Genomic DNA, 23,343 nt, shown 5'->3' on the forward strand with positions numbered 1-23,343 from the left:
CTACTAAACACAGTACCATTTTTCTTGTACTGAAAATCAAAATAACATTTAATAAATTATACACATACACAATAACCATGGAAAGTACAGCTACCATCTAGCCACACTACACAAAGTACATTTCTGAGCAATCTCAAACAACAATCAAAACTCTGCTCGTCCTGTAAGCAGAATACTTCAGGTTTAGCGCCACAACATTTTAGTCCAGAGAAATGCACTAAACGTGTTTTAGAATAGGCTACACATTAGCTAACTTTTGCACATTAGTTACATTTGATTCATAGGCCTTAAATAATTACTTGATTAAAGTCGTATTGAAAAGTTACCCAGGTTTATGGAAGTAAAATGTAATAAAATATTTTTTACAAAACCACTTACCAAATATCTTGGCATAGCTGTATGTTGCTCCATTTCAGTTGTTTAAGTATAACAAGTATTTTGTAATAACATAAATGACAGAAAGTAACACACAAAGCTCATAATAAAATATATTTATTTTAACATTACAAATCATTTCTGTCCTGTTTCATAATGGACCTTAATAGATTTAAAAAGTGCATAGGCTACAATTACAGTACATACTTACATAATTCTACACAATGTACACACATTTTTTGTGGGAAATTACACAACTATTTAAATCAAATGGCAAACATTGTACCCAGGTGAAAGGAAATAAAGCTGCCCAGTCTTCATACCTATATTGCTTCCTATATAGCAATTGCTGTATTATTTCAATATTTGCAGTTGTTAAGCAAAATAAAGGCCTCTTAAATATAAATTATTGGCAGTGGTGGAACAAAGAACAATGTGTGCAAATCAATTGTGGAATCAAAGTATATACACTACCGTTAAAAAGTTTGGGATCACTTAGAAATGTCCTTGTTTTCGAAAGAAAAGCAATTTTTTGGTCCATTAAAATAACATAAAATTGATCCGAAATACAGTGTAGAAATTGTTAATGTTGTAAATGGCTATTGTAGCTGGAAACGGCTGATTTGTAATGGAATATCTACATAGGCGTACAGAGGCCCATTCTCATCTCATCAGTCCTGTGTTCCAATGGCACGTTGTGTTTGCTAATCCAAGTTTATCATTTTAAAAGGCTAATTGATCATTAGAAAACCCTTTTGCAATTATGTTAGCACAGCTGAAAACTGTTGTGCTGATTAAAGAAGTAATAAAACTAGCCTTCTTGAGACTAGTTGAGTATCTGGAGCATCAGCAATTGTGGGTTCGATTACAGGCTCAAAATGGCCAGAAACAAATAACTTTCTTCTGAAACTCGTCAGTCTATTCTTGTAGTACACAGCGTTGTACGAGATCTTCTGTTTCTTGGCAATTCCTTGCATGGAATAGCCTTCATTTCTCAGAACAAGAATAGACTGACGAGTTTCAGAAGAAAAACACACACTATACAATTTCTTCAATTTGCACATTTGACATAATTACAGTTGTATGGTGTATTATACCTTCACAATTTACCTTCTGTACATGTTGTTTTGTGACAAAAACTGAGTGCAAAAAGCTCCTGAAGATACACCTACAATAATAATGTACAGGTGAGGGATCTTAATTTGATCAGCCTGTTGCAGGAGAACTTTCCAGGAAATGTAAAACTTGTACTGTATTTGAGGTTAAAAAAGGCTTTTCCTTACGAAAAATGTATCAACCGCTACAAAAATGTCCATTCATTATAATCCACATAATAATTCACATTTCCTGTTGCTGCTGTATTATTTTCCTGCTGTAGGAGACTGGCTCAAACTAAGATCCAAATCTGTAGTTAACCATACAATTGATCACACTTTCAATATGTAACAGTTTGTCTTCAAAATAAGTAACTGCTTCATCTAACAAAATAAAGGCTATTCCTTACAGCTATTCAAAATGCTATTTTTCTTTATGCCTGCTGTGGAATCGCTCTAGTAATGCTCGAAGGACATTCCCAGGAATGATTTGGTGTCTGTCAATGAGTGCTTGAACTGCTTGCTTGGTCTGCAAATCAGAAAGAAAGATTAGGAAAATTCACTCCGACCCCATCTTTCCCAATCATTTGACTTTTGTGTGCACTACATTTCAGACAGTAAGTAGCCATTGAATTACAGATATATGCCACAGTTGCATAATGTCTTACCTTTTCAGCTAATTCTGCTGCACTAATGTTAGGGTCATATGGGATGGGGTCACCTAAGTATGTACGAAACTTCACAGGAAAACCTCCATAGACAGGGGCCATAGGCATGCGGAACTTTTCATACGACCATCTGAAAAAGCCTGAGAAATATAACATTTTGAAGTTAATTTATGCGCTTCTATTAGTTACACTGTAATTAAAATGAATAGTTAAGCATACTTACTTAACCCGCCGAGAGATCGGAATCCTTCCCTGACGTTTTGAGTAAACATTGGAATTATTGGCTAAAAAATATAAAGACAAACATTTAAGTGATGCTCCTTTGTAAGAGGAAAGTGACATGCACTGCGTCTGTCTCCAAATGACACCCTATTACCTATAGGGCTCCAGACCACCATAGAGCTCTGGTTAAAGGTAGTACACTATATAGGGAATAGGGTGCCATTTGGGAACAAAGACAGAAGGAGACAAAAAACAATATGTACCACTTTGGAATCGATAGCCACTTGTGCGAAGCCCTTTCTCTTCCCCCAGACAAGTGGATAGGTCTCGTCACTGAGGAGGGCCTCCCTCACGCCTCCAGGAGAGATGCCCAGGAGGTGGCCACTTTTCAGGGCCTTCACACACTCCTCCTGGGGCCCATGGATCACACTGAACACCTCCAACAGCAGCTTGAACCCTACAGAGAAGAATACCAGGTCATGCTTTTAGTGTCCAAGGCTGCGTTTACACAGGCAGCCCAATTCTGCTATTTTTTCATTTTTTTTGTATTTTGACCAATCACATTTCAGTCATTTAGCAGACGCTCTTATCCAGAGCGACTTACAGTTAGTGAGTGCATACATAATTATTATTTTTTTCATACTGGCCGCCCGTGGGAATCGAACCCACAACCCTGGCGTTGCAAGTGCCACGCTCTACCAACTGAGCTACACGGGGCCCACATCAGATATTTTGCGTCAGATCTTTTTCAGAGCTGATCGGATTGGTCAAAAGACCAATTACTGAAAAAAAGATCAGAATTGGGCTGCCAGTGTAAACGCAGCCTTAGTATCTCATGTAGTAAGAATAGACTAAGGCAGCTGTAGGCTACATACAGTACACTGAATTGTCCAACTACATAGAGGGAACATATCCTGAATAAAACATCTCCACCTTTATATTTAGATACTGGGAAATGGATCTGTGAAGATCTTACCTGGAACTTTGAACAGAAAGTGATCAGCGACTGAGTGAACAATACGTCCCTTCTGAATGATTACATTTGCCAGAAAGTAATAATAGTCAATGGGAATAGCCCCATGATAATAGACTATAAGAGCTGCTCCTTCATCTGGAATCTTCTCCATACCATGGATTTCATATCCTGTCAAGAAAAGGAATATGGTAGCATCCACATTAATGTAGAAGTGTTTAGAAACATATTATATTATATTATACAATAAAAGTGACTCCAAAATGGCACAATACATTATTTACCATTAATTTCTATTGGGCACAAAATAATCTGAAACACAACCAAAACAAACAACAAATGCATCCAACAAGTTTGAAGTAATCATTGCGAGCTAGGAATATGGGACCAAATACTAAACTTTTGATTACTTCAATAGACACATAAGTGAATTTGTCCCAATATTTTTGGCCCCCTAAAATGGGGGGGTCTACGTACAGAAAGTGCTGTCATTTCTAAACGGTTCACCCGATATGGATGAAAATACCCTCAAATTAAAGCTGACAGTCTGCACTTCACCCTCATAGTCATTGTATCATTCCTAAGTGCTGGAGTACAGAGCCAAAACAAAACAGGTCACAGTCCAAATACTTTTGGAGCTCACTGTAACTATGGACCCAATCATTGAGGAAAATGAATCCATGTCCCATGACTGATTGACAGGCAGGTGAGACTACAGAGGTGTGAGAATACAGAGATGGGGAAAAAGAGGACAACTCTATACATCTCCATCCCTAAACACTGTAACACACCCATCATGGCTTACATAGTGGCACTGCGGCACCTAGGGGCCCCGCCTGACAACCTTAGCCTCCCTCCCAGGCAGCAGATCGGCGACGCATGTTAAAGCTTCAAAGATGACACCATCTGTCATCATTAGCGGTGTAGGGGAGGTAAATACCTTGGCTTCACCCGATATGGATGAAAATACCCTCAAATTAAAGCTGACAGTCTGCACTTCAACCTCATAGTCATGGTATCATTTCAAATCTAAAGTGCTGGAGTACAGAGCCAAAACAACAACAAAATTGTCACTGTCCCAATACTTTTGGAGCTCACTGTATATATATAAATATATATATATAAATACCGTGCCATATGAACCCGTGGCCATCCCACAACGTTGCCAGAGTTTTCCTAGCACCATCCCACAGGTTGTTGGAGTAGGCCTCCCTGAGCTGGTTCTTGTGTTTGTACACATGGAGGAAGAGGATGGAGAAGTAGAGGAGGATCACAATGAGGAAGGGCAGGATGAAAACAACGACCAGAGGGGTGAAAACCCAGGCCAGGTACTCCAGATAGCTCAGATAGTCTTCCAGGGGTCCTAGTCCTGACCATTCCTCAAATGCGTGAAAGATGCAGGCCACAAACTCGGCTCCATCTCTGAACATGCAGGACTCGTTCCCATTTGACATACTGCCACACAGTTAGCCTCTCCCAGAGGAAGCCAAGTCGAATAAGGATACCATCTGCCAATGGGCAGGCCTGGAGTACAGAATAGAGAGAAGAGGGCTAAAAAGGTGATATTTCAGTACAGTCCAATACATTCATATTAATGTTTGTTCTGCAAAGACAGAGAGCAAACATTGAAGTGGGAATCGGATAGAAAAAATACATTGCCATACAGTATCTATTAAACTCAATATAAATATTTTACACACCATGCTGATTCTGAAATAAACAAATCAGCATGCATTTATAAACTGAACAATCAAGTTAGCTAGATGAGGTGCGGCTACTTCAGAAGCAACACAAATTGCAAGTAATCAAATGGTTGCATTTGTATCATCACTGAATTAAAAAGTACATGTTTTAGGCGGCAGGTAGCCTAGCGGTTAGAGCTTTGGGCCAGTAACTGAAAGGTTGCTGGTTCGAATAACCGAGCCGACAAGGAGAAAAATATTTTGATGTGCTCTTGAGCAAGGCACTTAACCCTAATTTGCTCCAGGGCGCCTTACTACTATGGCTGACCCTGTAAAATAACACATTTCACTGCACCTATCTGGAGCATGTGACAATTTTTTTTAGATTTACATTTTTGTCATTTAGTAGACACTTAGCCAGGGCGACTCTACATTTTGGTAGACGTTTCACAAACCCTTTTTCTTCCAGTGTAAATAGTACTGAGGACAGATCATACCAGGCTCACATGAAACACCTGAAAGACAAAAGTAAAGGGTCAAGCCATTCACACAATCAGAGACGGAAGAGGAAGCAAGAAATCCCACTATTATTATTATTATTAAAACATTTCTGGTTCACCCATGGCCAGCAGATGGCGATATTGAGACGTTTCATCTTACCGTCCAAAGGGAATCCATGCAGTCGGCTATACGTGGACCGGTTTGTACATAAAACATTCTCCATTCAGGCTGCAAAAGCGTACATTTCCTCCTTAACTCAATTTAATGGCGAGTAGGCATTTTTTAAAAAGGGGGGGGAAATATGCGTACTTTCTTTATGAAACACCTTTTTCAGCACCATGCGATGGTGGCTAATGCAACTTCCTGATATTGCGCACAGCGTTCAGACCAGGGGAGAACAACTTCCCCCTCTCATTGAAGCCACGAAAGTTCATAGCTGATCGCGCAACTGCAGGCATTGTTAGCAGAAAACAGGATCCCCATTATAGTGAATTGAAAAATTGCGATCTTCGTGGTCAATCTTCGCGTAAATAAGAAAATGTTTCGAACCAATCATGGTACCAATAATTGCTTCTAATACACCAGATGTACTTCCTTGAACGGATTATTAAAAAATCTAAAACAGAACAAGTTATGAGGATAATTGAGTTGCTAATGGCAGACTGCAGTACCCCGGTCGGTCTTCAACTTGAGTTACTCAATGGAGGGCACTGAGCTAGCCTGCAATGTCACTTCCTGGAGTAGCTCAAACTGTGCATGTTGTCTCCATGAGATACCATCTTAAAGGTAGACTCAGTGAAGTTGCCACGAGCAGCACCGCAGATGAGCGAGATGCAAGACTTCGCTCTCACACAGTCACACACAATTTCTGTGCATGTGCACAGGTTCACGTCACGCTGTTCACAGCATGGTAGCCAGGGCACCAAAACAGCAGAGAAATTGAGCCTCGAGCTTCAACGTAGAGCCCTGCACAGGCATGAATTTTAAGCCCTACCCATGCACGCAACGTTCAGGCCCTACCCTACCCAGGCACGATTGCTTCTGCCAAATTTAACGCCTGGCCCTGCCCGAAACCCGAAACCCGAAATCAAAAATAACTTACTCCGTTAGTAAATCCATTAGCTGCTCCTCTCTGCATGCGCTCTGCTCATGGCTGCTCTGAGTCTGTGAGTATCCATAGCAACAGCTCTGCTTGGGCTGCTCTGCTCAATGAAGAGACATGAGAGCACTTAGCTGCTAGCTACTTTGTTACTCAAATCTGACAAAACTTTTTTTTTCATAATCTCACCTGTCTTATATTTGATGAGGTTGAGGCACTTCTGACACCATGTTATAATCTTAGTCATGTGACTGTACTGCGCAGCAGCACACAATCAAATGGCTCAGCTTCAAAATGTTAGTGATCAATTTAGTGATGCCTAGCAGGTACCCTAGTTATTGATGAAAAACAGGCCCTACCCGGCCCTAACCCGATGTATAATGTCGGGGCCCGTCGGGCTCAGGTTGGGTAGCATTGCTCTATTTCAACACGCTTAGTTGTTGCGGAAACGGACCCACCATAATGTTTACTTTCTGCATCTACATCATATGGCTGAGTCTACCTTTTAACCGACTTCAAAGGCTATTGAGTCTTCTCATAGGAACGAATGGTGTCACGTGATCATATACACAGTCATTTGTTCAGACAAACGGTAAAAAACAGACTGCTGCAACCTGATTGGCTGAACGCGAACCGTCACATCTGGGACTAGCATTTAGCCACTCTAGCATGGTGGTGGAAAATGGTGTTTCATCAAGAAAGTATGCATATTTCCCCCGTTTTTTTCTGCCTTCTCGCTATTAAATCAAGTTAAGGAGGGAAACGACGCCTTTGCAGGCTGAATGGCGAATGTTTTATGTACGGACCGGTCCACGGGGGATATGAGTGTATAGCCGGCTGCATGGATTCCCTTTGCCTGTAATGAAACGTCTCAATATCGCCATGTGCTGGCCTTTGGGCTATAGACGGGTTGGTTGTTTAGCAACAAAACCGACCCCTGCACAACTATGGGGCAAAAAAGACGGGGTTGGCTTAGATTATTGACAACATGTAAACAATATTTAGTCTCCAGATGTTTATTGAAAACATAAATACATTTGCACAATGAGCACTTGTCTCTCAAATACGTCGTTGGAGTTGTTGGTTAGCTAACTAGTGTATTTTTTTGCTATATTAGCATTGACATGAAATCAGTCAAAACACCTCAAAACAAGACATGGTATCAACAACAAGATAACACTTGCTGAAACGAGCCACTTACGATTCCCCACATGCCAGCTTCATGTCATTGTTACTAGCTATCTGACCATTCCGAATCATAATAACGCACGGCTTCTGGCCACATCTATGCGGGCGGGTCAATTTCGTGACGTAGTCAGCCAACCCTTCTATGAACTCATGCTGCGTTCAAAACAACTGGGAACTCCGACTGGGAAAAATCGTTTTGAACGGTAATCCAACTCGGGAACTCGGGCCTCTTTCTAGAACTCCGACTTTCCGACCTGAAGATCACTGATGTCATGATTTGACCTCGTATTTTCGGAGTTCCCAGTTGTCTTGAAAGCACCATCAGCAGACCACCAGACCCAGCTGCTGTCCATTGGAGAGCCACCCCGTATTTGACAGCTGACTGAGCTAGTTACAGTGCTAACTAAGGCGTTAGTCTGACACCTCTGAGTGACACAACTGACTACTAGATATCCAAGTAGCTGCATCTTAAAATTCACTTCATACCTAGACAGCCTAATAATGAAAAAGTTGTTGATTATTTCGGATCGGCATTTCCCTCGATTAGCAAGCTGATTTGCTAATTTACACAGCTAATAAATTAGCAGGTTAGCTGGCTAGCTAGCCTACTTCTTGAGACTAGCTATAATAAATTACCTCAACTAGCCTTGACACGAGCAAAAGCTAAGAACATCCACTGCATAGACACCAATACTAGTATTGTATAAATAACAATACAATATTTTTATGAAATCATTACATACGTTTGGATCCCGTTGGTAGGTCGAGAGGAGGAAGATTCCTGATATTTTTTGTCCTGGTTCACCCGGTACCTTATTCATGTGACACAACCAGGAACGAATCTCATTGGAGCCTAAACGTGTGTGGATCCGAATGAACTTCGATAGCAGTGGAAGAGCCTTTCTATTTACATTTTAACGTTCGCTAGCTAACAAGCGTGAATATGATGATTGATCATGGAAAATGGAATGTGGTTGCCGACATTATTTTTAGCCAAAGGAGCTTGGCTGGAGATGATGGGACGATACACTGCTTGTGTTCGAGAGCTTTTGTACAGTAAGTGAGCTAGCGAGCTATAGCGAACGTTACAAGTACAACACACAAACTGTGTTGCACTGTTTTCACTTTGTGACTGTGTCCTCTTTTTCTCCCGGTGTAGGGATCGTGAGTTGTACAGATCTGACCGTAAAGCCATCACTGACCTGGCTGAAGCCGGTGGGCTACAAGGTAGGACATAACCAATGATGTTTGTATACATCATTAGACATAAGTTCCCTAGCCAAGTAAAGCTCAACTCCACGATGTACTTCACATCAAAGGCGTTGATCAGACTAGGGTGACCGACTGGAGCTCAGACATCACATACAATTTTGTTTTGATCAAAAACGACGGATTTCATCATCCAAGGAGAAGCACGCAATTACACAGGACCTTGTCCTATGTAATTGCTGGCTATGGTTGCTGAAATCCATATTTTTTTGAGAAAAACAATAATTTTATGTGACTTGGAACTCCAGTAAGCCCACACTAGTTGCAGATCAACTCCGTTGATGTGAAGTACGTCCTGGAGTTGAGTTTTACTTGGCTAACCTCTCCCAATGATTGACATTGACATGCATGTTGCCAACCTTTTCACAAGCTTTTTTAAACCTGAAAGTTGTCTGTAACTCTGCCTATTGTTGCACTCACAGAGGCAGAGGATGAGCATGGAGATGACCAGGCAGAAGATGAAGAGACTGAAGAGGAGGAGGAGGAGGAGGATGATGGACCAATCGATGAAGAAGCCCAGCTTATGGCCAGCATGGGACTGCCTGTAGAGTTCATAAGCTCCTCTGCACAGAGGAAATCTGTAAGTAGTAGCAAGTAAACATTGCCTATGTTTATCCTTCACAATAGAGTCCACCTAAAATAAAGAAAATAAGTAATGTTGCTCCGATTACTGATGTGCGGGTTGACTCATAACCCGCAGTCCCCACGGTTATATCCGCAGGGCGGGCGGGTTTAGGGTCATGAAATATTGTGTGGATGAAGGGCGGGGTGGGTGGTGGGCGGGTAGAATAAAAAGAAAACTATACCTTAATAATTCATAAATGTATAATTCTTGTGCAATTTATGTCTATAGGCTACATTGAGGTTTTTCTTTCATTATTTTAGGCTATCTAGCATTAGTGCGTAAGCCTAAGCTTTAGGGCCTAACTGTACACACGCCAAATAGCCTACATGCCAATCGCCAAATGCTTTTGGGAATGGGCAGAAAAAGATTGAGGAGCTATACAAATTCAACAGTCACAAGATGGGGACTTCAAATATGCCTATGGCACATCAAGTGAACTGTAGCCTACTGTTCAGATGGGTTACATGGAAACTGAAATCTGGACACTGATCATAGGTCTATAACCTCTCACATAGCCTTAATATTAACTCCTACAGAAGTAAGCAATTCTTGCAGTAAAATGATACACCAAATGTAGGCTACATTTTGACTCGGGGAACAGGAGAAATATGATTTATTTCTTTCAACATCTTGAGAGAATGCTAATGCACAGTTAGGGACCATCTGTAGTGGTGCTATCTTTATCAGCATCATAGCATTTCAACCACATAAAATAGTCTATGCATTCAAGCCGAACTGAAATATTATCAGAAACATGTTGGCTCGTTTTCACATCTTTGTTATTGCATGTTATCCCGGTCCCTAAACGTATTTGCGCCACGAAACAAACAGAGATGACAGAGAGAACTTTTCCGATGTCAACTAGATTGAAGCATTCATTCTATCGATTTATGACATTATTCTGAAGAGCAAGAGTTTATTTAGTCTTCTAGGGCAACATATAATGACATAAGAGAAGCAGCATGTATCTAATTATAGACAAGGTGACTAACAAATAGCCTACCAAAATGTTGTAAATTATCATCAGAAACATATCTAAATCAGGCAAAAAAAATCCTGCACCCCCTGTCAAAAAATCTTTCTACCATTTCTGACTGTAGCCTACAGTGCATGTTCTATGTTTGTGGGTTAGGGTTATTATCAATTGCGCACAGTTGCGTGTGAACAAACAGCTGACCCGCACACCACTAGCTCCTATGCTGTCTTTCACCTAGTGTCCTTGTCTCTCCTAAAGGGGAGAAAGTTAAGAAGGAAGAATGCTAACCACTGGGAAGCAGCCCCTGAGAATCTGGATGAAGATGATCCACATCCACTCCAGTTGCAGAAGGATGATCCCAGTGTTGAAAGCACAAATCCGGCATTTGATTGGTTTGATCTCACTGAGAGGCCAGGAGGAGAGGCAGACGCAGAACCTCAACCCACCCAGGCCCAGGAGGGTTGGGAAGGCTACTGGAGCCAGCAGGGAGAGGGGTTGTTGTGGCAGGGCTGGTTGGAGAAGCACCCTGAGACCTCCAGCTGTCCAGCCACAGCAGAGCCCCCCTGGGACTGCCCAGGCACTAAGGAGGCATGGGAGCAACACGCCAGCCACACCTTTCTCTACTACTGGGAGCAGTTCAACTACTGGGCAGCCCAGGGATGGACCACAGACTATTCAAGCGGTGCACCCATTGAACCAAAGCAGCCTGGACAGGAGGGTGAAGCCGAGGGAGAGCCAACTCCTTGTTGTGACCCACGGGAGTCTGAGTTTGGAGGAAGGCTGGAGCGGAGTGAGGCGGGCACTAGTGAAGTGGTCGATCTGATTGGGCAGATGAGCCTTCTGTCAGAGGGAGTTGGCCAGTGTGATTTGAGCAAACAACAAGCGGACCATGTCTGTGGAAATGATGATGAACCTTGTGATGGTGGTAATCGTAAAAGACCTGCCTCCTCAAAAACCAAGTCCACTGAATCAAGAGGTGAATCCTTCCACCTACATACATTATATTTCTGTCTCTCAGTTCAGTAAACTGTCCTGTATCATTGACTGACACTATATTGATATAGCAGTGATTCCCCCAGTTCTAGCTCTCAAATCGATTAAAACCTAAATATTAGGGCTGTGACAATACCAGTATCCTGATTTTTATTTTATTTTTCATGGCAAAATGAAAACACGAAGTAGACCTCACTCTTTGGTCCTTTAGAGTCCTGTTGTATGTCAAATATGGTGTGCTATAGCTTGGAAAATAAATACATGTGACTCTGGATGACAACATAATAATGTTTGTTTCCAGCATTAGGGCTGTTTTCCTAAATAATTTAAAATCCGCTTTGTGTTTTGTTTCCTTGCCACAATACTAACGAGTATCGCCATACTGGTATCGTCCCAGCCCTACTGAAGATGTCATTAGAGTAGCCTATTGCAACCAGGCAGCCAAATGATATTACATATTATTGCTATAGCCTACTCAACATGGGTAGGTGATAGCAATATGTCCTACAAACCACCTTTTTAAAACATATATTTTAGTCCTTGTAATTTGGGGCTTTTTCCAAACTGTGTGTTCACTCTGTCTGAATATTTTATGCATCATACTATCAAAAGATGTGTTCCTTTGAATGAAAGGACCATGTGACACAGGCCCATGCATTGTTAATGGCTCCTCTTGTCTGAGAGAGCAAAGCTCCACTGCCTGAATCAAAGGCAGTCTCCTCTCCTCTCTGTGACTTTGTAGACTGGGATGGATGCTCTCTAAAAATGGAACTTTCCATCTTGTCTGTAACTGATCCCACACAACACAACACTGCTGTCATTTCTATTTCATAGTATCTCTGTTTTTATCTTGCTTTGTAGCATTGTTAAACACCACATGCCGACTTTGCTTTCCCTGTTTTATCCTCTCAGAAAACATGTTGAAGGGACAAATGGATGTACACTTTTTTCCCCTTCAGATTCCAAACAGGACGGGTGTCACCAGAAAAATAACAATGGATCAAGTGAGAGAAGAGCATCTAATAGTGATGAAGATGATGATGATGAACCACCAGATGGAAGAGTCACAAAACTTAAGCGAAGGTAAGCTAAATGGCAATTTATTTATATTTCCATGTCTTGCAGTATTGTACATTATTGTCCTCTATTCCTCCTGTTGGCATAGCAATATACACTGCTCAAAAAAATAAAGGGAACACTTAAACAACACAATGTAACTCCAAGTCAATCACACTTCTGTGAAATCAAACTGTCCACTTAGGAAGCAACACTGATTGACAATAAATGTCACATGCTGTTGTGCAAATGGAATAGACAACAGGTGGAAATTATAGGCAATTAGCAAGACACCCCCAATAAAGGACTGGTTTTGCAGGTGGTGACCACAGACCACTTCTCAGTTCCAATGCTTCCTGGCTGATGTTTTGGTCACTTTTGAATGCTGGCGGTGCTTTCACTCTAGTGGTAGCATGAGACGGAGTCTACAACCCACACAAGTGGCTCAGGTAGTGCAGCTCATCCAGGATGGCACATCAATGCGAGCTGTGGCAAGGTTTGCTGTGTCTGTCAGCGTAGTGTCCAGAGCATGGAGGCTATACCAGGAGACAGGCCAGTACATCAGGAGACGTGGAGGAGGCCGTAGGAGGGCAACAACCCAGCAGCAGGACTGCTACCTTTGCCTTTGTGCAAGGAGGAGCAGGAGGAGCACTGCCAGAGCCCTGCAAAATGACCTCCAGCAGGCCACAAATGTGCATGTGTCTGCTCAAATGGTCAGAAACAGACTCCATGAGGGTGGTATGAGGGCCCGACGTCCACAGGTGGGGGTTGTGCTTACAGCCCAACACCGTGCAGGACGTTTGGCATTTGCCAGAGAACACCAAGATTGGCAAATTCGCCACTGGCGCCCTGTGCTCTTCACAGATGAAAGCAGGTTCACACTGAGCACATGTGACAGAGTCTGGAGACGCCGTGGAGAACGTTCTGCTGCCTGCAACATCCTCCAGCATGACCGGTTTGGCGGTGGGTCAGTCATGGTGTGGGGTGGCCGCACAGCCCTCCATGTGCTCGCCAGAGGTAGCCTGACTGCCATTAGGTATCGAGATGAGATCCTCAGACCCCTTGTGAGACCATATGCTGGTGCGGTTGGCCCTGGGTTCCTCCTAATGCAAGACAATGCTAGACCTCATGTGGCTGGAGTGTGTCAGCAGTCCCTGCAAGAGGAAGGCATTGATGCTAAGGACTGGCCCGTCCGTTCCCCAGACCTGAATCCAATTGAGCACATCTGGGACATCATGTCTCGCTCCATCCACCAACGCCACGTTGCACCACAGACTGTCCAGGAGTTGGCGGATGCTTCCAGGTCTGGGAGGAGATCCCTCAGGAGACCATCCGCCACCTCATCAGGAGCATGCCCAGGTGTTGTAGGGAGGTCATACAGGCACGTGGAGGCCACACACAATACTGAGCCTCATTTTGACTTGTTTTAAGGACATTACATCAAAGTTGGATCAGCCTGTAGTGTGGTTTTCCACTTTAATTTTGAGGGTGACTCCAAATCCAGACCTCCATGGGTTGATACATTTGATTTCCATTGATAATTTTTGTGTGATTTTGTTGTCAGCACATTCAACTATGTAAAGAAAAAAGTATTTAATAAGATTATTTCATTCATTCAGATCTAGGATGTGTTATTACAGTGTTCCCTTTATTTTTTTGAGCAGTGTAGTACCATTACCAAGAATAGTATAACTGGAAATTACCGTTTTATGTGGCTGCCATATATGCTGCCAGTAAATTACATATTTTTTAATAGGGGATTGAATTGAACTACGATTCAAGTTGTAAATGATTACATTCACTGCATCATAGCCAATAAAGAAAAAGTGTCAGCCAGGGGAATGAATGCTTATGTCTTTTCAATTTCAGTTTGATCCAAGGAGATGTTCATGTCCAAGACATAGATTTCGATGCTTCGATGATAAACACTCCATGTTTCAATAACCAAGGATTCTGTAAATGGAATCTGTATGCATGAAAATCAGTAAACATCACATGATGGCCCATTCCAACCTAAAGCCTGGTATTGGGGACTGATATGTGATTTAGCCTACACAATGCTTTGTGAGACTATAACAATATTTTTCTGCATTTTCCTTTTTTCTTGTCTATTGCATCTCATAAACGTTCTACTGTTGGCCACACCTCTTCTGCGTCCCGAATGGCACCCTATTCCCTATATAGTGTACTACTTTTGACCAGGGCCCTATAGTAAAAAGTGTACACTATATAGGGTATATGGTGCCATTTGGGATGGAGCCTTGTTCGATCATTGTGATGGTGTGTAAGGCTAATGTTGTGTATTGATCTATCGTCTACTGATCTGGTGATTGACACAGTCATGAACTGGATGTGGAGGAGAACCCTCAGATGTCTGTGGATGACGCCTGGGATAAACTGGGATTAAAGCGCAGCCACGACCCCATGTAAGTCAGCATTACTCCCTCAGACATGGGCTGTGTCCCAAATGGGAGCCTATTCCCTAAAGAGTGCACTACTTTTGACCAGCCTGTTATATGTACAAATGGTTGAGATTGTCCTCTTAGGATATCAGTCTCTCTTCATAGATTCTTAGAATATCAGTTTCTCTTCATAGATTCTTAGAATATCAGTCTCTCTTTATGTTTATGTTTTTTTAGGATTGAGAGCGTGCTGAAGTTTAAGCCCAGCCCCAGTCACCACCATGGTAGTAAGGCATGGAGGAATAGGAAGCAACATGGAGGGAGGAAAGCAGCCTGCTACATCAACAAGCACACCTTCTTCACTGAAGAGGGAGATACCACAGAGCCAAAGATGACCAAGACCTTTCAAAAAGTAAGTCTTCTGAACATTTTACCAATTATTTTCACACAAACAGTACAATCATTATTGATTGCGATACAAAGCGAATCACCCTCGTTTTAGTACCACACACACATTTCATAGCAGCTCCTGACTGGATTAGGAGGAGGATGCCCTGTGGTTGACACTGGGGGAGCCTTGTCAGAGAGGTCTCAGCCTCAGTCTCCACTGGCAGAGAGAGAAAATGAGAGTACAGCCAATACTCCCATCCTCCCTCCCCTCCTGTCAGTGCTGGCCTCCTCTGACACACCACATCTCTTTATGCATTCAGCTGCTGTTTTCAGCCAACTGAATCTATTTACAATGAGCTACCACATAGCACTGTACTGGTCCGAGGGTAGCCGCACTGTTTAAAGTTTGTATCATCCGCTTATTTGAGTCGGTCACATTTTAATTGGTAAGACTACCTTTGGATGGCTGATGTAGGAAGTTCACATCACTGGCTGACCTTGAGGAGTAAAGGGAGAGTGTGTTCAGCTGGTCCCTATGAACTCAAACATGCTTATTCACACCATGATAGAGAGGTTAAGAAATGCAGCTATTCTCTGTTTGCTGACTATGCGGGATTGTATTATCCCAAAGAAATTGGAACTTGTCAAAGTACTGCACTTCAAATAAGGAGATGCTTAATGACTTACTGTACCTACAGGTATAGTTTCCCCATTGAAGTGGACATCAGTGTGTTTCTACTGAGTTGGCACTGAATTGAGACATTAAGTCATGTGTCGCGCTGTGGGAGGACTTAAACCAGTTAAATGCAGTGCTTTTCCATTGATCTCTTTGTTTGAACTCACTGAATTGATCTTCTGGGCAAGACTTGCAGTATTTACTGTCTGCAGCAAATGGCACCATTATCCAGCAGGCACAGTAGAAATGACTTGAGCCCTGTTGAGGCCTACTTTAAAGTCTGGTTTCGTTGTGATATTTCTCTGTTCATCTAGCGTTCATTGGTCATGTGTGTTTCTTGTACACACTCACTCATGTGCTGCTCTGTTTTCAGGTTCAGAGTTTCCTCCAGAGGGTTCAGAAAGACAACAGCACACACACAGCCTTCACAGACAGGTCAGAAAGCCAGTCACATGAGCACGGGGAGCATGCCGACAGGGAGAGCCCTGCTTGTCCACAGTCAGAGGGAAAAGAGGAGAGACTGGAAGAAGAGATGGAGAAGGAAGATAGTCCTCAACTCTGTTTGGAGTTGGACTGTACTGAGCAGCTCCCTCAACCCTCCCAGCAGAACATCTTCACCAAAATAGAGGAGGAAGAGGATGACGAGATTAAATTCAGAAGAGAGGTGTACTCACTGGACATACCAGACTACTTAAATCACAATGCACCTGAACACAATAACACAGGTGGGTTTGCCTTAACAGCTGGTTTAGACCTTTTTCTAACCCAGGGCTTCTTTATAAAGAGTTCATGTCAGATCTATACTTGTTGGGGGGTATTTCCTGTTTGATTGTTGAAGTCTTGTACAATGTACTACTTTTGCGCTGCCTATTTCCCAGAGTCTACTGGGAAGACGGGTAAGAAAAAGAAGAAGAACAAGAAGACAAAGAAAATGGGGAAATGTGGAGGGATGCCAGCTGAGATTGCAGCGGAGCCCGAGCTGGCTAAGTACTGGGCCCAGCGCTACCGCCTCTTCTCCAGGTTCGATGAGGGCATCAAGCTGGACCACGGTGAGTCATGGAGCAAACGGAACACACACACTTAATAAAACACAACCAATTTCTTCATACAGGCTCAAGCAGAAAGGGTTCATCATATGGAGGAACTACTTTACCTCCATATTGTTGTTAATATTCCTCAAGTTTGAGAATAACTATTGTAGTCTCCCAACCACATCTATTAATGCAGCCCAAACGGAGGGTCAAATGCGATTCAGGAATGCACTTTATTCTGAAGAGAAAATGATTTTCTCAAGGTGACTGAACGTTAATTCTTTTTCTCTGGTTGAGAAACGAATGGCTGTTATGTCCAAGGTAAAAGCTACAGTTTTGTTGCTCCTGAAGTCTAACATCATGTTGTCAGAGAAGAAAAGAGGAAGAGATGCAGGGATGTTGAGATGTTGGTGGTGGGGATATAGAGGGATGAGATGGCAGGCAGGGCCCTGTCTGTAGGGAGAAGTGCTGATGCCAGTGAAGCATACCTCACATTTCTCCCTCCTGCGTCACATGACAGCAGCAGGCTCCCTCCCTGTCTCCCAGCAGAGCAACTCTACTCTCTCTCCCTCCCGCTTCCTCCCTCCCTTGTTCCCTCCTCGTGCACATGTCCTCTAATTTTAGTGCACCAGACCATGACTCTGTTTTTAAACACTGATGCACTGATAAGAGACTAATGATTGGCATTTTGTATGCAGATTAGGTTCATTTTAAGTAGAAGGATTATTTTTCCATTTCCAACACAAAGTGTAGATACTGTAGCAGAAACAGAAGCAACCTTGTACTCTAGAAGGACAAATATTCATACCTTTAGTGCTCAGTTATAAAAGCTTAGTTTTTACCTCCACTGAAATCCTCCAAATGCATCCTTTTGATTTAGAATTTTAAACATTGATTTTAACATTGGTTCAAAACGTCAAGTGGTTCTATAACCTATTTCTGGCAAAGAGCTGATCTGTTATCAGAGGGCCAATCTCATCCTGCCCAATCTCTCCCTATTCTCCAAAGTATTAGGACTAATATGTTCCCCTCGCTCAAATCAGAAATCTTTCACAGTGCATTCTGAATTCTGTTTGAAAATGAGATCAGAGCCTTCATAACTACTCACTTATTCATGTCAACAGAGGGGAGCCAGGATACATACCGCAGCATGACTGAAACTCACTCCAGATGATTTACACCTAGTCCTATCAGATCTATATGGTGTCTGTCGCTCAATTAGATACAGGAAGAAAGCCAGAGAAAATCTCTATACAGCCTCATGTGTAGCAGTGTCTGGCAAATGATAGAGAGCAGATTGTGAGGAGGGGTAATCTAGTCTTTTGGGACTGAAGTCATGTAGGTTTAAAAAAAAAAAAAGCTCTTTAACGTGGTGTTATAGGTTTCCTTCAGGAACAGCAATCTGTTTTGAGAATCCACTGCAAACTGCAAGGAAAATCTCCTGTCTCAGTGAACATTAGGAAAATAAATAAACTCTTATTTATCTATTTACGGATCCTCCCTTGAGCTCAACTGGAAAGTCCATCCATGTTTCTTTGTGAAACATCCTCTCCTCAGCCACTTTTCTCAGAACGGAGGGAGGGATGAGTACTGTAATGAAAGAGTGAGAAACGTGAAGCGTTAAAAGAGAAGAGTGCACTCCCATCATTGTTTGCCTTAGCAGGTGTTTATTCTCTGAGGAGGCTGTGAAAACAAGCAGCGGAAAAGAAAACAGTGATGGCTGCTGGAGAATAAAGGCAGATGGTCTAGGTGAGGAGAGACAGGAGGATGTGGTTGGTCTATGAAGCATCCCAGTCTCTCCACATAGTCTAATATACCTCAATATCCACAGCATACTTATTCAATACTTTTTGGGTTGTCTTGTATGGTATATTCAGGCTATTCTCAATGTGATGGAAAAACACACACCTACTTTATATTCCAGCAGGAATATTTGTGGCACTAGCATGACCCACAAAATGAATCAATTAGATGATATATCATATTTCTGGACAAATTTGATAAATCAAAAATGAAAATAAATATGTGGCTTGAATATCAGATTGGCATTGTTTGAACAAAACTATTTGACAGTTGACTGACCCCTGGTGGCTATGCTTTGCATTGGCGATGCCTCCTCCCCACCCCCCCATCCGATAAATGAAATTATGATTGATTAAAATATGAATAAATAAATAAAATAATTCTACAATGCATTGATTCGCTTTAAAATAGTAAAATGAGAGACATTATTAAATGCATCTTTGTATTCAGTTTGTTAAAGCCTTTCACTCCTGTCTGTCCGTCCGTTTGTCCGTTTGTCTGTACAGAGGGCTGGTTCTCTGTTACCCCAGAGAAGATAGCAGAGCACATTGCCCTGAGGGTCCAGGAGAGTTTCCACTCTGAACTCATCATAGACGCCTTCTGTGGAGTGGGAGGCAATGCCATCCAGTTTGCCCTCACTGGGAAGAGGGGTATAGTAGCATCATATTTGAGCCAAACTTCAGAGGCTCCTTTGATTTAATATCTTATCAACTTTTTTATAAGATATTTTTCCTGACCCTGTGACGTGACCAGGAAAACCTCTTGGCCCTTATTATATCCTATAGGTTAACAGTTATAATGCATCATATTGTCCTTAGTGGTTCTCCCTGTGTGTCTGACTCAGTCTGCGTCTCGAATGGCACCCTATTCCATATATAGTGTAGTTATGGGCCAAAAGTAGTGCACTACATAGGGAATACGGTGCCATTTGAGATGCACCCTGACCGTCTATGTCCCTTCCCCTTCCTCCAGACATTTATACAGATATAAAGCATGTTGTCCTGAGTGGGATTCCGTGTGTGTCTGACTCTCTGTCCTTCATGTCCCTTCCCCCATGCAGTGCTAGCCATTGACATCGACCCGGTGCGTCTGGCCCTGGCACAGCACAACGCCCAGGTCTACAAGGTGGCAGAGCGCATCGAATTTGTGCAGGGAGACTTCCTGAAGCTGGCACCGCATCTGCGGGCGGACGTGGTGTTCCTCAGCCCCCCCTGGGGCGGCCCAGACTACCTCAGCGCAGACGTCTTCGATATCAAGACCATGATGGCTCCAAATGGATATCCTTTATTTCTCTCAATGAAGCTGCTCTCAGGCTATTAGTCAGGCAACGGGCCAGACTCAGAGACGGGCCAGGACAGAGACAGATAGAGAGGCAGAGGTACATGCAGATAGAGGCAGAGTGACAGGGCCAGCAGTTTGTTAGCTAGCTAAGGGGGAATGTGAAGGCAGGAACTTTGGATGTACAGTTCGTTTTGTTGGTGGGTTGGTCTTTGCTTGCCAATCTGAGTTAGCTATCTTTTATATTTCACTAGTATTTACTATTTACAGGCATTGTAGCATTATATTATATTGTCGTAGAAGAGTTTAACACTGTTGTTTTCCTTAACTTTTAATACTTTTGACATTTTCAGGTTGTCCAAGATGATATCTGATAATATTGTGTACTTCCTCCCACGAAATGCAGACATGGATCAGGTAGGTTATTAGGTTATATGGACAAGTGGAGGAGTATTGGCGGTTTGCAACTCATATTTTGATGTTGAGTTTGTGCATGCTAGTCATGCTTGGCTAATTGTCTACCATTGATTCAATATATATTTGTTGATATTTCAGTGTAAAGTAGATAACAGCAGTATAGTCTAAAGGCCTATAGAAGTGTGATGTTTCTGCAGGGCTCCTTATATGGAAGCTGCATCCCAATTCACCACCCTTATCCCAAAGTGTGTACTTGCAAATTCCTCATCATTGATTCAAAAGGATTGGTATAAGGATTGGCTAGAGGGAGTTGCCACCATTTGATAAATCCATGCGAGGAAATGTGCAAGTGCACACTTCAGAAAAAGTTGGGACATAGCCGTAGTCAGAGCTGATGATGCCAAGCGTCTGCCTGCCCGGCTGAGCCTCCTCTACTGAGCATGTTCTGGGGAATGCCCATACTTCTCCTTTATTTACATGGCTTCCCATCTCTGTGCTCTGTGCTATCCCATGGCCTGGGGCTGTAAGTGTTCTCACTGTCAGATCAAAGGCTCCCAGAGCTGGGAGAGGCTACATAGGCCTCATGAATATTTCATTATGCCATCCTCATGTATGTTATCAGCAGTCTAACAAAGCAGGCTGTCACCTATTTGGTAACCTATTGATCTACTTATTTAGCAGTGGCAGATTTAACTATTTTTATTGCATGTCTACTACTACTTGCTACTATAAAGCTATGTCCATGGTAGCTGTTATCAGAAGATAAGAAGTATAATGAGCTTAGAAGTAGTACACAACCCTCCATATATATTTGGACAGTGAAGCCAAAATATTTAAATAGGGCTCTATACTCCAGGATTTTGGATTTGAGATTCATGTTTCATATGAGGTGACAGTACAGAATGTCACCTTTTATTTGAGGGTATTTTCATACATATCTGTTTGACCTTTTAGAAATGTACCTAGTCCCCCCCCATTTGAAGAAGTCATAAGTATTTGGACAAATTCACTTATAGTGTATTAAAGTAGTCAAACGTTTAGTATTTGGTCCCATAGTCCTTGTACACAGTGACAACATCAAGCTTGTCACTCTACAAACTTGGATGCATTCACAGCATGTTTTGGTTGTGTTTCGGGTTATGTTTTGCCCAATAGGAACTGAATGGTGAATAATGTATTGTCACTTTTATTGTAAGCAAGAATAGAAGATGTTTCTGAACACTTCTACATTAATGTTGATGTTACCATGGTTATGGATAATCATGCATTAATTGTGAATGATGATGAGTGAAAAAGTTAGTCAGAAAGACACATTTTTTTAAATGTAGCTTCGCTGTCCAAATAAATACAGAGGTGTATAGAACTACATTGACCCAAGCCACCCAGTTGATCAATTGGTACTATTTGCGTATTGGCTAATGGTTCTAGGCCCCTATTTATTTTAATCAGAGTTAGTATTGTTCTTTTTCTGTTCCATTCTCTAGAGGGGTTTGATTGTGGTGGTTCTGACTAACTCATATATTTAGGTCAGAGTCTGGTTCTGTTTGGCCTTTACTGTTCCTGTCAGACGACTGCGGCGGCGTTTATACAGGCACCTCAATTCTGATCTTTTTTCCAATTAGTGAAAATACATATCTGAATTGGGCTTCCTCTGTAAATAATAACTTGCCAGCTTTATAGGTATACAGTGAACTAGATTTACATACAAATCTATTACATTATTTAATGAACATTTTAATTGAAATAGACTTTCATTATATATCAAGGTGCTGATTTATTTCTCTCTATATAATTCATTTTTATGGCCATGACTCTGACTTGTAATTAGTATATAGTAACTGTTGTTGTTTTCTTGTTATGATTGTGTTCCAGATCGCCTCTCTTGCTGGGCCTGGTGGGAGAGTAGAGGTGGAACAGAACTTTCTCAACAACAAGTTAAAGACGATAACTGCGTATTTTGGCAATTTGATTAAATCAGATTGCTAGTTTTATTTGACCTAATGTTAATCATGATCTCCGTTTGAGGTCAGTTTTTTTAGTGCATGTTTGCAATCTGATAATGTGTAATCTGTAGCTCAGCTGGTAGAGCACGGCGCTTGTAACGCCAGGGTAGTGGGTTCGATCCCCGGGACCACCCATACACAAAAATGTATGCACGATGACTGTAAGTCGCTTTGGATAAAAGCGTCTGCTAAATGGCATATTATTATTATTATCTGATGTTGTTTTGTGTTAATGGTCTGCCCATGTGGTTATACACGTTTTACTGCTTTTATTTTTCAAAGAACAGATTTTCTTGCATTATCTATTTTTGTATTAAAGCTAACCATGCCATTTATCATTGGCTGGTTCTCAACATTGGCTTTTTTTTGTGGAAATACATTAATATGTTATCTACACACTAGATATGCGTAGATAGATTGGCATCAGAGTATAGCCAGCCAGCACAGAGTGGTGCTTGGGTCCACAGATGGGTCTCCCTCTCTCTGTGAGCTCAGCCCCCAAACAAAAAATCCAGTGGACATAAAGGTATGTAATAAATGACTTTGACCTCAAATTACCTTGGCCTTTCAAATGTGTACGGTTGGTGCGCAATTATGCAAATGCTTTGGACAAAACAGAACG

General features: G+C 42.1%; 2 protein-coding genes across 5 annotated transcripts; one reads left to right on the forward strand and one right to left on the reverse strand.

Annotated features, from left to right (window-relative positions):
* Window positions 1–476: 476 nt before the first annotated feature.
* On the reverse strand, window positions 477–8,635 carry LOC311146601 (DGAT1/2-independent enzyme synthesizing storage lipids-like). 4 transcript variants are annotated; one of them, XM_084183123.1, is made up of 8 exons: window positions 8,546–8,635; window positions 5,470–5,529; window positions 4,462–4,856; window positions 3,336–3,503; window positions 2,623–2,816; window positions 2,361–2,421; window positions 2,138–2,277; window positions 477–1,998 (listed from the first exon to the last, which is right to left on the reverse strand). In XM_084183123.1, the coding sequence occupies exons 3-8, from the start codon at window positions 4,784–4,786 to the stop codon at window positions 1,894–1,896; spliced, it is 993 nt and encodes a 330-aa protein (XP_084039249.1). In that variant the 5' UTR covers window positions 4,787–4,856; window positions 5,470–5,529; window positions 8,546–8,635; the 3' UTR covers window positions 477–1,893. The 4 variants fall into 4 exon arrangements, with proteins under 4 accessions (XP_084039249.1, XP_084039251.1, XP_084039250.1 ...); XM_084183125.1 differs by having other exon boundaries at window positions 5,512–5,529; window positions 8,546–8,601; XM_084183124.1 differs by lacking the exon at window positions 8,546–8,635 and adding an exon at window positions 7,816–7,913.
* Window positions 8,636–8,650: 15 nt separating this feature from the next.
* Window positions 8,651–23,074, forward strand: tgs1 (trimethylguanosine synthase 1). Its single transcript, XM_084183122.1, has 13 exons — window positions 8,651–8,858; window positions 8,962–9,029; window positions 9,494–9,651; window positions 10,931–11,648; window positions 12,625–12,748; window positions 15,061–15,147; window positions 15,361–15,535; window positions 16,563–16,914; window positions 17,068–17,238; window positions 19,530–19,673; window positions 20,084–20,300; window positions 20,640–20,718; window positions 22,591–23,074. The coding sequence occupies exons 1-13, from the start codon at window positions 8,746–8,748 to the stop codon at window positions 22,702–22,704; spliced, it is 2,520 nt and encodes an 839-aa protein (XP_084039248.1). The 5' UTR covers window positions 8,651–8,745; the 3' UTR covers window positions 22,705–23,074.
* Window positions 23,075–23,343: the final 269 nt, after the last annotated feature.

Source organism: Coregonus lavaretus (genome assembly GCF_964263955.1).
Source record: "Coregonus lavaretus genome assembly, chromosome: 19".
Taxonomy (NCBI): Eukaryota; Metazoa; Chordata; class Actinopteri; order Salmoniformes; family Salmonidae; genus Coregonus; species Coregonus lavaretus.